This window comes from Salmo salar, chromosome 08 (genome assembly GCF_965601325.2).
Source record: "Salmo salar chromosome 08, fSalSal1, whole genome shotgun sequence".
In the NCBI taxonomy this organism is placed as follows: Eukaryota; Metazoa; Chordata; class Actinopteri; order Salmoniformes; family Salmonidae; genus Salmo; species Salmo salar.
The window spans coordinates 12,726,023-12,740,852 of record NC_138298.1 but is presented as its reverse complement, the minus strand read 5'-3'; the positions used below and the strand labels follow the sequence as shown (position 1 = coordinate 12,740,852).

Below are 14,830 nucleotides of genomic sequence, written 5' to 3'. Positions count from 1 at the left end.
TAGCATGAACAGATAGACTGTCGCATGGAATGTACACTGTCGCATGGAATGTACACTACCGTTCAAAAGTTTGGGGTCACTTAGAAACGTCCTTGTTTTTTAAAGAAAAGCTCCATTAAAATAACATCAAATTGATCAGAAATACAGTATACACATTGTTAATGTTGTAAATGACTATTGTAGCTGGATATGGCACAGACGCCTCACAAGTCCTCAACTGCCAGCTTCAGTAAACAGTACCTACAAAACACCAGTCTCAACGTCAACAGTGAAGAGGCGACTCCGCGATACTGGCCTTCTAGGCAGAGTTCCTCTGTCCAGTGTCTGTGTTCTTTTGCCCATCTTAATCTTTTATTTTTATTGTCCGGTCTGAGATATAGCTTTTTCCTTGCAACTCTACCTAGAAGGCCAGCATCCCGGAGTCGCCTCTTCACTCTTGACATTGAGACTGGTGTTTTGCGGGTACTATTTAATGAAGCTGTCAGTTGAGGACTTGTGAGGCGTCTGTTTCTCAAACTAGACACTCTAATGTACTTGTCCTCTTGTTCAGTTGTGCACCGGGGCCTCCCACTCCTCTTTCTATTCCGGTTAGAGACAGTTTGCGCTGTTCTGTGAACGGAGTAGTACACAGCGTTATATGAGATCTTCAGTTTCTTGGCAATTTCTCACATGGAATAGCCTTCATTTCTCAGAACAAGAATAGACTGACGACTTTAAGAAGAAAGTGCTTTGTTTCTGGCCATTTTGAGCCTGTAACGAACCCACAAATGCTGATGCTCCAGATACTCAACTAGTCTAAAGAAGGCCAGTTGTATTGCTTCTTTAAGCAGAACAACCGTTTTCAGCTGTGCTAACATAAGTGCAAAAGCGTTTTCTAATGATCAATTAGCCTTTTAAAATGATCATCTTGGATTATCTTACACAACGTGCCATTGGAACACAGTAGTGATGGTTGCTGATAATGGGCCTCTGTACGCCTATGTAGATATTCCATGAAAAATCTGCCGTTTCCAGCTACAATAGTCATTTACAACATTAACAATGTCTACACTGTATTTCTGATCAATTTGATGTTATTTTAATGGACAAAAAAAGTGCTTTTCTTTAAAAAACAAGGACATTTCTAAGTGACCCCAAACTTTTGAACTGTAGTGTACATCACGATTATCAGTCAAAGAACAGATTCCAATGGATGTTTTTGGATGAAAGATGGCAGAAGAGGATGATGAAGTGGATTCTGAATTCAATGGCGGTAGAATCAAGGAGAATTGGAGTATTGCCCAAAATAATGGAAAACTGAGCAAAATAGTATAGTGATGAGAATGACCCTTCGTATCTAGTAGGAGTATGGTTTGTTAATGAGGAGAAGCTGAGCAGAGTACCAATCTTGAAGAAACCATTTGAGTTATCCAAACTGGTGGAGAAAGTGCTGGGTAAAGTGAAGGCTGTTATCCAAACTGGTGGAGAGAACGTCCAGGAAGATAGAAATCATAGTGGATGCAGCGGAGCGGTTCTTGGGGCTGAAAGATTTCTCAGCGAAGGAGTTACATGGAATATTGGCACAAGTCGTACCACCCTCTCAGGCTCTAAGACCTAGAGCCTGAGAAGGGCGATATGGAGAATTAAAAGAAGGAAGAAGTGGGAGTTTTGTTTGTTTTGGCAACGTACTATTTTTATTAGGGTGGATTAAGTTAGTTTCACTATTATTTATGGATTTATTTTAAAAAAAACTTCCAGTTGGTGGCGGCAATACACATTTTTGGGTTGTAGTCCGCCATAAAATCCACAGAAGAAAAACATGTCCGAGTTGCTTAGTCCCGAACAGCACGTGAACGTGGCATTTCTTCAGCTAGCTAACGAACCCAGTTGTTATAGCTAAAAGATGCTGCGTAGCGTTTTGTTTGAACTATAGCAGGAGAAAACCACCACATTAAGTTTCATCAACTGGCCAAGGACCAGGTTAGATGAACCTCATGTTTTCATACTATACACCGTAAAGTTGGAAAGCTGTGGACTCCGGTTATTAACGTTACTCGATGCATTTGTGTGTTCGAAGCACTTCATTCACTGTACATCGTTAGCTAACACTTGTGTGTTTTTAACTAGTTATGTGTAGTACCTGTGTAAACCTGGAGATTCAACCAAGTAGATGTAGCCATAGGGCCATTTGGAAGGGTTGTCTGCACAGGATCGACAAAGACTGGAAGTAGTTACGCACCAAATCTAAAACTAGCGAATTAGATCCGAGATGAATTTCTCTCTCTAGCAAGCCAACGAACGTCAGTCAACCGGCGAAAAAGCTAGGAGTAAACAGCGACGTAAGTATAATTGCAACAGTTTTACTAGCTTCCGTGTTAGGTTTATATAAATATTTTTGAAATTCAAAAGGGAACTTTTTTTTTTTTTTTTTTTTAACTAGGCAGTTTTAAGAACAAATTGTTATTTACAATGACGGCCAAACCCGGATGACGCTGGGCCAATTGGCCGGGGTCTTGTCATCCCTCCTGCCCATCATAATCACGTACTGTCGCAGCTCCGTGCAGGAGTGGACATCACTCATCCTTCTAGCTAGCAGGCACACGGACAGTTCATCAGTGGGCATGGCAGTTATTGAGTTTTTGAGGTGAGTAACAGTCGTTGTCCAGACTACTTTATGGTGTGATTTTATAAAACATGTATAGTAAGTCAGTTGTAGCTATTTTGTAAAAGTTTGCGCGCGGTAAATCCGTTCAGCTGTGGCGGAATAATAGCTCGGCATAGTGTTAGGTAGCTATGTTTCACATTCTACAGGAATAAATAAAAATTTTAAAAGACCGTCGATATGAATAATGTTAATGTAAAGATACGATAATGAAGCTAGCTTGTTGCGAATGCGCGAACCATATGACACAGGCTTGCGATTAATGTTAGCTTGCTAAAGTAGCTAGGTTCTAAAATGTGCCATATGGTGTCGAGCTAAACCTAGCATTGATTAGTGTCTGCCTCTTCAAAATTGGATTAACTAACGTCGGTCAACGTAGTTTACTGGCATAAACAACGTTGCAGGTCATGTTGGTTATCATTTTCAGTAGCCTAATGGCTCGTTTGCAGTAATGTGTGTTTTTAAGTAACTTTGCAGCTTTGACGTGCGAGACTTGAGCACGGTTACATGCACACAACCATAGGATTATTGTGGATAGACAGTATTAGTTATTTTAAAAGGTTGACATGCTTTGCAAGAACAATGACTACCCTTATTATTCAGTTTACATCGACACCTGAAATCACGGGGGACGTTTTATTTATTTAACCTTTATTTAACTAGGCAAGTCAGTTAAGAACAGTTTGGGGGCTCCCGAGTGACGCAGCGGTCTACCCCGGCCTAACCCGGACGACGCTGGGCCAATTGTGCGCCGCCCTATGATACTCCAAACACAACCGGTTGTGATACAGCCTGCAATCGAACCAGGGTATGTAGTGACGCCTCTAACACTGAGATGCAGTGCCTTAGACCGCTGCTCCACTCGGGAGAAATACATGTAGAAATCGCTTATCACAGCGACCATGTTAATTTTGCGAAACCTTTTTGATTCTGAGTTAAGACATTATACAGTTTGTGAAAACGATTTCTAATATGCATGCTTTCAGTTTGCTCGGGCTACCGGTGCTGGTACATGCGCAAGTCAAATACAGTGCTGGAACGCCGAATAATTTTTAGTTAAGAACAAATTCTTATTTACAATGACGGCCTAGGAACAGTAGGTTTACTACCTTGCTCACGGGCAGAACGAAATATTTTTACATTGTCATCTCAGGGATTCGATCTATCAACCTTAAGGTTACTAGTCCGAAATGAGTTATGTCCTAATAATTCCAAAGTTTGCTCAGAAATCCCAGTGTTTTTAATCGGTGTGTGTTTACTTCGATTTGGACGTTACGCCGATTTAAGATGAGTAAAGTAAGGTGTTTACATGACTAATGCCATAATCTGTTGAATATCGCATTGTTAGTGTTAATATAACATGACATGTACGAGCGCAGAAAAAAATCAAAGTATGCATTTATAAAGTATTTGTCACATAACAAACTTTTTATATGTCCGAACTCCGAATCAAATAGGCTATGCAAAAATAACATGGTCGCTTTGGTAGGACTTTTATTTTGTTTGCCGATGTTCTGCATTTATATAAGTCCCATCAGGTAGCCATATTTCAAATGTGTCTATGTAAACAGGGTTATTAGGGAAGTCATTATTTTTGAAAAGCATGTAAACGTACTATTATATTAATCTGACAATCCACAATAATTGTGTAAATGTAACCATACTCAATGAGGTCAGACAAGGTAACTCGTATAAGCTAATGTTATAGAATCAAATCAAAATCAAATTATATTGGTCACATAAACATGGTTAGCAGATGTTAATGCAAGTGTAGCGAAATGCTTGTGCTTCTAATTCCAACAGTGCAGTAATATCTAACAAGTAATCTAACAATTCCCCAACAACTACCTAATACACACAAATCTAAAGGGGTGAATGAGAATATGTACATGTAAGTATATGGATGGGCATAGGCAAGTTGCAGTAGATGGTATAAAATACAGTATATACATGTGATATGAATAATGTAAGATATGTAAACATTAAAAGTAGCATTGTTTAAAGTGACTAGTGAAACATTTATTGAAGTTTATACTGAACAAAAATATAAACACAACTTGTAAAGTTTTGGTCCCATGTTTCATGAGCTGAAATAAAAGATCCCAGAAATGTCCCATACACACACAGCTTATTTCTCAATGGTGTGTACAAATTTGTGGCATGTCAAGAAGCTGATTAAACATTCATCATTACACAGGTGCACCTTGTGCTGGGGACAATAAAAGGCCACTCTCTAAAATATGCAGTTTTGTCACACAACACAATGCCACAGATGTCAAGTTGAGGGAGTGTGCAATTGGCATGTGTAACAGTGTAGGTTCTGTCCCTCTCTTCGCCCCAACCCGGGCTCGAACCAGGGACCCTTGCACACATCAACAACTGACACCCACCGAAGCATCGTTACCCATCGCGCCACAAAAGCCGCAGCCCTTGCAACGCAAGGGGAAACCCTACTTCAAGTCTCAGAGCGAGTGACGTCACTGATTGAAACACTATTAGCACGCACCACCGCTAACTAACTAGCCATTTCACATCGGTTACACATGCTGACTGCAGGAATGTCCACCAGAGCTTTTGCCAGATAATTTAATATTCGTTTCTCTACCATAAGCTGCCTCCAATGTCGCTTTAGATAATTTGGCAGTAGGTCCAACCGGCCTCACAACCGCAAAACACATGTAACCACGCCAGCCCAGGAACTCCACATCTGGCTTCTTCGCCTGTGGGTGCTGAGGATTATTTCTGTCTGTAATTAAGCCATAGATATTAGGGCTTAGAATGAAATTAGTCAATTTAAATCGATGAACTGTAACTCAGTCAAATCTTTGAAATTGTTGCATATTTTATATTTTAGTTCAATATAGCAAGCTAGCTTGGAATGGCTGTGGGAGCTAGCTATACATATTCATATCTTAACTCCTGCCATGTATTCATATACATCAGGACAGCTAGCAAAAAGGGCTACCCAGGTCTTCATATTTGAAATACAGCCGTACCTGGCAAATGAGTGTGAGCATTTTGGAACTGTCCATTAGCATGTGACTTGTGCCCCTATGCAGCTAGGTCGTGGATTAGTCTACGTTGTTATTAGGTTTACATGTCGGTAATAATACGTGTGGGATAAGTTTCCATCCAATTAGCAACAGATTTTCATGCAAAAATTCCAAAATATGCACATTTTCCCACCAGTGGTGTGTTTCCACCAAACTGAAAACAGTGCATGATAACCATAGTGCACACAATTTACACTGAACAAAATTGTAAATGCAACACGTTTCATGAACTGAAATAAAAGATCCCAGAAATGTTCCATGCGCACAAAGCCTACAGTGCATTCGGAAAGTGTTCAGACCCCTTCCATTTTTCCACATTTTGTTACGTTACAGCCTTATTCTAAAATGGATTAAATACATTTTCCTCATCTATCTACACAAAATACCCCATAATGACAAAGCGAAAACAGAATTCGTTTTTTTTGCAAATTTTTACAAAATGCACGGCCCCATGTCGCAAGGATTTGTACACAATTCCTGGAAGCTGAAAATGTCCCAGTTCTTCCATGGCCTGCACACTCACCAGACATGTCACCCATTGAGCATGTTTGGGATGTTCTGGATCGACGTGTACGACAGTGTTCCAATTCCCGCCAATATCCAGAAACTTGTCCCACTTCTCTTCAATGGCTGTGCGAACATTCCACAGGCCACAGTCAACAGCCTGATCAGCTTTATGTGAAGGAGATGTCACGCTACATGAGGCAAATAGTGTTTACACCAGATACTGGCTGGTTTTCTGATCTATTCCCTTCTTTTTTTTTTTTATGTATCTGTGACCGACAGATGCAATCTGTATTCCCAGTCATGTGAAATCCAAAGATTAGGGCCTAATTTATTTATTTCAATTGACTGATCAAATGAAATGTTAGTCACATGCGCCGAATACGACAGGTGTATGTTATCCTTACTGTGAAATGCTTACTTACAAGCCCTTAACCAACAAAGTTCAAGAAATAAAGTTAAGAAAATATTTACTAAATAAACTAAAGTAAAAATTTTAAATGATCAAAAATCTATCAAAAGGTAACACACAATAAATAAATTAACATAACAATAACGAGGCTATATACAGGGGGTACCGGTACCATGGTAAAACTTTTCATAAACACCGAGTAGCAGCAGTGTAAAAACAAAAAGGGGGGTTCAATGTAAATAGTCCGGGTGGCCATTTGATTTGTGTAGTTGTTCAGGAGTCTTCTGGCTGCGAGGTAGAAACTGTTAACCTCTTACATCTAGACGTTCCGCTAGCGGAACACCTGCTCCAATATCCAATGATAGGCGTTGCGCGAATTACAAATTCCTCAAAAATACAAAAACTTCAATTTTTCAAACATATGACTATTTCACAGCATTTTAAAGACAAGACTCTCCTTTATCTAACCACACTGTCCGATTTCAAAAAGGCTGTACAGCGAAAGCAAAACATTAGATTATGTCAGCAGAGTACCCAGCCAGAAATAATCAGACACCCATTTTTCAAGCTAGCATATAATGTCACAAAAACCCAGAAGACAGCTAAATGCAGCACTAACCTTTGATGATCTTCATCAGATGACACACCTAGGACATTATGTTATACAATACATGCATGTTTTGTTCAATCAAGTTCATATTTATATCAAAAAACAGCTTTTTACATTAGCATGTGACGTTCAGAACTAGCATACCCCCCCGCAAACTTCCGGGGAATTTACTAACAATTTATTAAATTACTCACGATAAACGTTCACAAAAAGCAAAACAATTATTTTAAGAATTATAGATAAAGAACTCCTCTATGCACTCGATATGTCCGATTTTAAAATAGCTTTTCGGTGAAAGCACATTTTGCAATATTCTAAGTACATAGCCCAGCCATCACGGGCTAGCTATTTAGACACCCGGCAAGTTTAGCCTTCACCAAAATCAGATTTACTATAACAAAAATGTTATTACATTTGTTGTCTTCGTCAGAATGCACTCCCAGGACTGCTACTTCAATAACAAATGTTGGTTTGGTCCCAAATAATCCATCGTTATATCCGAATAGCGGCGTTTTGTTCGTGCGTTCCAGAAACTATCCGAAATGGTAAATCAGGGTCGCGCGCATGGCGCAATTCGTGACAAAAAAATTCTAAATATTCCATTACCGTACTTCGAAGCATGTCAACCGCTGTTTAAAATCAATTTTTATGCAATTTATCTCGTAAAAAAGCGATAATATTCTGACCGGGAATCTCCTTTTCGGCAAACAGAGGAAAAATCACAAAGACGGTGGCAACCAGGGCACGAGCCTAAGCCCACAGTCCCTTGATCGGCCACTTGAGAAAGGCGATAATGTGTTTCAGCCTGGGGCTGGGATGACGACATTCAAGGTTTTTCCCGGGCTCTGAGCGCCCATGGAAGACGTAGGAAGTGTCACGTTAGAGCAGAGATCCTTTGTAAAAGATAGAGATGGCGAAGAAGTTCAAGAAATGGTCAGACAGGCCACTTCCTGTAAAGGAATCTCTCAGATTTTGACCTGCCATTTGAGTTCTGTTATACTCACGACACCATTCAAACAGTTTTAGAAACTTTGAATTGTTTTCTATCCAAAGCCAATAATTATATGCATATTCTAGTTACTGGGCAGGAGTAGTAACCAGATTAAATCGGGTACGTTTTTTTATCCAGCCGTGAAAATACTGCCCCCTAGCCATAACAGGTTAAGGAGCCTTTTGGTCCTAGATTTGGCGCTCCGGTACCAGTTGCCGTGCGGTAGCAGAGAGAACAGTCTGACTTAGGGTGGCAGGAGTCTTTGACAATTTTTTGGGCCATCCTCTGACACTGCCTGGTATAGAGGTCCTGGATGGGAGGAAGCTTGGCCCCAGTGATGTATTGGGCCGTACGCACTACCCTCTGTAGTGCCTTCCAGTCAGATGCTGAGCAGTTGCCATACCAGGCGGTAATGCAACTGGTCAGGATGCTCTCGATGGTACCGCTGAATATCTGGGGATCCATGTCAAATCTGTTCAGTCTCCTGAGTGGGAATAGGTTTTGTTGTGCCCTCTTCACGACTGTGTTGGTGTGCTTGGACCTGTTAGTTAGTTGGTGATGTGGACGCCAAGGAACTTGAAGCTCTTAACCCGCTCCACTATAGCCCCGTCGATGTTAATGGGGGCCTGTTTGGCCAGCCTTTTCCTGTAGTCCACAATCATCTCCATTGTCTTTCTCACATTGAGGGAGAGGTTATTATCTGACATACTCCCTATAGGCTGTCTCGTCATTGCCGTTGATCAGGCCTACCACTGTTGTTGTCAGCAAACTTAATGATGTTGGAGTCGTGCTTTGCCACGCAGTCGTAAGTGAACAGGGAGTACAGGAGGGGACTAAGCACGCACCCCTGAGAGGCCCCAGTGTTGAGGATCAGTGTGGCGAATGTGTTGTTGCCTACCCTTACCACCTGGGGACGGCCGTCAGTTGCAGAGGGAGGTGTTTAGTCCCATGGTCCTTAGCTTAGTGATGAGCTTTGTGGGCACTATGGTGTTGACTACAGCTCAGCGTTCAATGAACAGCATTCTTACATAGGTGTTCCTTTTGTCCAGGTGAGAGAGGGCAGTGTGGAGTGCGATTGAGATTGCGTAGTCTGTGGATCTGTTGGGGCAGTATGCGAATTGGAGTGGGTTTCTGGCTTGATGGTGTTGATGTGAGCCATGACCAGCCTTTCAAAGCACTTCATGGCTACAGACGTAAGTGCTACAGGGCGGTAATCATTTAGGCAGGTTACCTTCGCTATCTTGGGCACAGGGAGTATGGTGGTCTGTTTGAAACATGTTGGTATTACAAACTCAGACAGGGAGAGGTTGACAATGTCAGTGAAAGCACTTGCCAGTTGGTCCGCGCTTGCTTTGAGTACACGTCCTGGTGATCTGTCTGGTCCCACGCATTTGTGAATGTTGACCTGTTTATTTCTTTCTCACATTGGCTATGGAGAGCGTGATCATACAGTCGTCCGGAACAGCTGGTGCTCTCATGCATGCTTCAGTGTTTCTTGTCTTAAAGAGAGCATAAAAGGCATTTAGCTCGTCTGGAAGGCTCGCGTCACTGGGCCGCTCATGGCTGGGTTTCCCTTTTTGTTGTCCGTAATAGTTTTCAAGCCCTGCCACATCCGACAAGCGTCAGAGCCAGTGTAGTAGGATTCAGTCTTAGTCCTGTATTGATGCTTTGCCTGTTTGATGGTTTGTCTGTGGGCATAGCAGGATTTCTTATAAGCGTCCGGATTAGTGTCCAGCTCGTTGAAAGCGGAAGCTGTAGCCATTAGCTCGGTGCGGTTGTTGCCTGTAATCCACGGCTTCTGGTTGGGATATGTACGTACAACCACTGTGGGGACGACGTCGTCGATGCACTTATTGATGAAACCGGTGACTGAGGTGGTATACTCCTCAATGCCGTTGGATGAATCCTGGAACATATTCCAGTCTGCTAGCAAAACAGCTTCATCCGAACACTTCTGTATTGAGAGAGTCACTGGTACTACCTGCTTTAGTTTTTGCTTGTAAGCAGGAATCAGGAGGATAGAATTATGGTCAGATTTCCCAAATGGAGGGCAAGGGGGAGCTTTGTATGCGTCTCTGTGTGTGGAGTAAAGGTGGTCTAGAGTTTTTTTTCATTCTGGTTGCACATGTGACATGCTGGTAGAAATGAGGTAAAATGGATTTAAGATTGCCAGCATTAAAGTTCCCAGCCACTTCTGGATGAGCATTTTCCTGTTTGCTTATGGCCTTATACAGCTGGTTGAGTGCGGTCTTAGTGCAAGCATTGGTTTATGGTGGTAAATGGACAGCTACGACTAATATAGATGAGAACTCTCTTGGAAGATGGTTATCTACAGCTTATCATGAGGTAATCTACCTCAGGCGACCAATAGCTTGAGACTTCTTTAATATTAGACATCGCGCACCAGCAGTTATTGACAAATAGACACACACCCCCGCCCCTCATCTTACCAGATGTAGCTGCTCTGTCCTGCCGAAAAATGCCGTTTTCACCAATATGAACTATAACTCAGTAAAATCATTGAAATAGTTTTATGTTGTGTTTTATTTTTTTGTTAGGTATACTTTTTCACTTAAGTTCTCAGGTAACAATTCAAAATCTTAAGTTCAATGTGCTTCCATCACATTATAAACTCTACCAATAATTTTGTCACAAACTGTTGCATTAAATAGCAAATATGCCCACTCTGGTCATGACACGTGCGCTCTACACAACAGTTTGCAGATACAGTGCGGGTAGCAAAATGAAATCAGTCACAACACCTAAAAACAAGACATGGTATCAATAACGAGATGAAACGAGCCACTTACGATTCCCCACATGGCAGGTTCTGGTAATTCTTTCTAGCAATCTGGCCATCCAGAATCACAACAACAGGTTGACTTCTGCCCCATGGCAGCTGACGTTGTCTGCTAACGCCGGGTGTAAACCACACGATTTAGCTGTCCCAGACAAGTTTTGGAGATCGGAGACAAAATCCCCATGTCGTTGCCCACTCGGGGCGCACGGCCGTCACCGACGCTCGTTTTAATGTGAGCGGGTCAAGAGACGCAAGCTGAGGGCTACCAATCTGGTCTTTGAGTAGTCCAGACGTCCTGATATTTTCAAACATGTTTGATTTTTATCAACACAATCTGCAATGCTCTTGTAGTGTGAGATGTGCAACGACATGTTGAGAAAAGTGATCAGCAATGGCCAATGAGAGCTCGACAGAGAAGAAGCCAGTGAGACGATGACTCATCTCGTGCAGGAGTGATAACTACTACTATTATGCATTTGTACTTGCCTTTGCTAAAGTGTCAAATTGCTACAGCTCTGAAGTTCACAAGCAATGTTATTCAATTCAAAATGTTGGCTAGATAGTTCAACTCTGTATGGTGAGTGTCTGACTGAATGTTTATGATGCTGCTCTGAGCCTCAGCTCGTATCTACGTTAAATCTAATCACATTTTCACGAGACCGATTGGTATTGAGAATCCTCGCGAAGAATCTTGAAGTGTGTGACCATCTGTGGCACATCGTTCAGTGTGCTCACCACTACGTTTGCAACACAAAAATAAAATTAACTTCAGGAAAGGTGGTAGTTTAATGTGAAAGGCTCAGCGATGTTAGGATTTTGAAAGTCGTGTAGTGTCCACCTGGCTTAACCCATCTATAGGAAATCCACGATTAGTTGGCTAGTAGTGGCTACTTTCTGGCCAGTGAGTGAGCGAGTGAATTTAGTTAGACTCCTAAATGCAGTGGTCAGTGACTAAACTAACTGAGTTGAACATATTTGTCTGAAAACAAACTATTCGGCAGTTATTGTTGCCCATGTTGTTATCATGTCTAACCAGTTGGCTATTGTAGGTTGTGAGTTTCTGAGTCTAGCTAGCGTCTTCTTTTGGCGTCCACGATTAGCTAGCTGTTAACTATCGAGATGGCTTCTGCCTGGCCAGTGTGAGACAGTAGCTATCCTTCTAAATGCGGTTGTCACTGGATGAACTAAGTAGCTATGAGTTGAACATATTTTGTTGAAAACGAACTAGTAGCCAGTCGCTGTTGCCCATGGTGGAATCATATCCAACCAGCTGGCTCCTGACACCTATGTGACATGTCTAGTATGTGCCCATGAGCTCCTGAGTCTAGACACAGTTTCGCTAGCGTTGCTAGCTGAGCTGTTTTATAATAAAACGACTGAGGTGACTCAAACCCTGTAGCTAGCTAACAAGCCCTCCTCTGCGACAGTATTATTGTGGTGCTGGAATATTAGATATTTTTAATTTTAAGAACTGTCATTGAAGTTGGTCGTTACTGCTGGTTTTAGAGTTGTCACTTGTTACGAAGTTTTAGGTCCGAGGGGAGAGAGATTGCCTGCCATTGTTTTGGTAAAGGCTCGAAGTGATGTCACGCCTTCAAGTAAGGCTCAACCAATCCCCCGATGGATAATGACTTTGGCTCTGGTTATCCTATGAAAGGAAATTTTACGTGCGGGTACGCTAGTCTACATGATGAGATTATTATGGAAGAGCGAGGAATATTTTTATTTGTCAAACGGCAGTCAAACACCAATTATCATGTCACCAAAATAATACCCTATTTACTGGAAAGCGGTATCAAGCTCATCACGGTGCACTGTCACCATCCTGTGAAGTTCACCATCATTTATTTAATCTGTAGCCTAATAAACACAATGGTTTCCCAAGTTGTAGTGGGAGGACCACACACCATATCATCACGACTCCCAAGCTAACGCCGATATGATGGTTATTATACTGTACCAATATTTGTGCATAAAGGTGTAACCACCGTCATTTCGCGCATAAAACATTTTACAGACACAAAAAGATCCCACCATGTTGAACAAACCAACGTTCTGTTCGCATTTATAAAATTGTACCGAAACTGACTGTTACCATCACAGCTGTCACAATTTATTTTTATACACTAGGACTTTACTAGCATAACTGTGGCTGGAATGTGTTTAAATAAAGCAATCCAACCTGAGCTTGTCTCAGATAAAATGGACACTGCTGTATGTGAAATGCCATTATATAAGGAGAGTGTTGGCAATGTCGCTAATAACATCAATTTAGTATGATTTCTATATGAAGTTAAAGAAGAGGAAATTCTGCATTCATGCATTGATACCCTTACTCCCAGTCTCATTCCATACTGGTAGCAGAATGCTGAACATTGAAAACTGTTTTACAGTACTGTTTACCTTCAGCTTTGATTGCTCTTGCACTTGGCTTGTTTCCACCTCATATCTCTACAGTCATGTTTGCCTCAGATGCCTCTGGCCAGTTCCACCAAGCAAACACTCACTGTCACTGCCTTTGACTGATAAACAGGTGACGACTCACTGAATGGGAGCTAGTGCTAGACAGAGTCAGACCTTAGGATACAACAGGAAAAGAGCAGAGCAGCAGTGCACCGATGGCCCACCCAACCCCTCAACAGGTTTGCTGTGAGGTTCGAGAAGAAGTGAGGAGGAGAAAGTGAACTGTATTAGATGCCATGATGGAGGACGACCAGCCCAAGTCGAAGCCGCCTACACCTTCTCCCTTGCTGGACCTAGAACACAGTCCTGGAGCCTCGTCAGTAACGAACCATGCAGAGGTATAGTATATCTAGTGCTTTAGCCAAAATGTTAATAGATAGCCTTTACATAATTTAATGATGCTGAGTCGCTGAAGCTATGAGAATTGGCTGACCGAAAGCTTCGGCATAATAGTAGACAATTCCAAACATATTGATCTAGAATCAGTTTTGAGGGCATTAGATTAAATGTGTTATTGGCAGTGTACTGTGCACTCTTATTTGGCACTATGCATTTATGGGGTCAAATATTTACTTGAAAACAAAAGTAAAATCATCATTGCTGACTTTTTGTTAGGGCATTTGAAACACCTTGATGTACCCTACAAGGAGATTTGCTCATGATTTTTGCCAGCTTCTTTTTCCACAGAGTGTGGTATTTCTGTAAGTTGGATCAAAAGCCTTGTTCATGGCACTGACTGTTCACATTGTGCCACAACATTGTGCCACAACATCATTGTGCCACAACATCTACTCTTTATGATAAGCATGAAAACTATTATTTACTGGTGATGGGTTCTGACTTCTAAACTTGAAGTATGAAATGTCCTTGTTCATGGTACTGAGGGAGAGAGGGGAGTGCAGAGCATGTTATTGTTAGACATCAGGTATCCTATGGAAAGGAGAAGGGCCACAGTCTGGTTTCAGTTGTTGGGTTTTAATTTGAAATACTTGCTACACCAGAAGTTAATGGTTATCTGTAGGAGGAATGTATATGGTGGGGTCAATTAAGGTTGGATATGAGCCAGGGACTTGGAATGTTACTAAGTAAGAGAAAGGCAATCATATGATTGTGGTCACTGATAGGGTGGATTAGTGAGGAATGGGGGCCGAGGCCAGGTCACATTAAGGGAGAAGGAACAGTTTATTACCCACATCACTTAACTTCCTGCCTAGCAACAGAGATGTATTGGCTGTCCAGATGTGTACGGAGGAGACTCCGCATAGGAGGAAGGTTTAAATACCAGTACTTGTGTAAATGTGTTTTTGTCATAGGTTGCTGTGTAACGCAGTGGGTGAATAAACCTGGTTTGAGCTT

The 14,830-nt window shown here is 41.8% G+C and overlaps 1 protein-coding gene across 3 annotated transcripts in view; it reads left to right on the top strand.

Annotated features, from left to right (window-relative positions):
* Positions 1-1,839: 1,839 nt before the first annotated feature.
* The window catches only part of LOC106610027 (sodium/hydrogen exchanger 9B2), a 29,517-nt gene continuing 16,526 nt past the window's right edge, over positions 1,840-14,830 (top strand). The window contains exons 1-3 of one of the 3 annotated variants that reach the window (XM_082978380.1): positions 1,840-2,318; positions 2,420-2,623; positions 13,545-13,812. In XM_082978380.1, the coding sequence (XP_082834506.1) occupies positions 13,711-13,812 (102 nt within the window). In that variant the 5' untranslated portion in view covers positions 1,840-2,318; positions 2,420-2,623; positions 13,545-13,710. Of the gene's footprint in view, positions 2,319-2,419; positions 2,624-7,722; positions 13,813-14,830 lie in introns of those variants that run through there. The other 2 variants (XM_082978378.1, XM_082978379.1) reach the window with 2 other exon arrangements.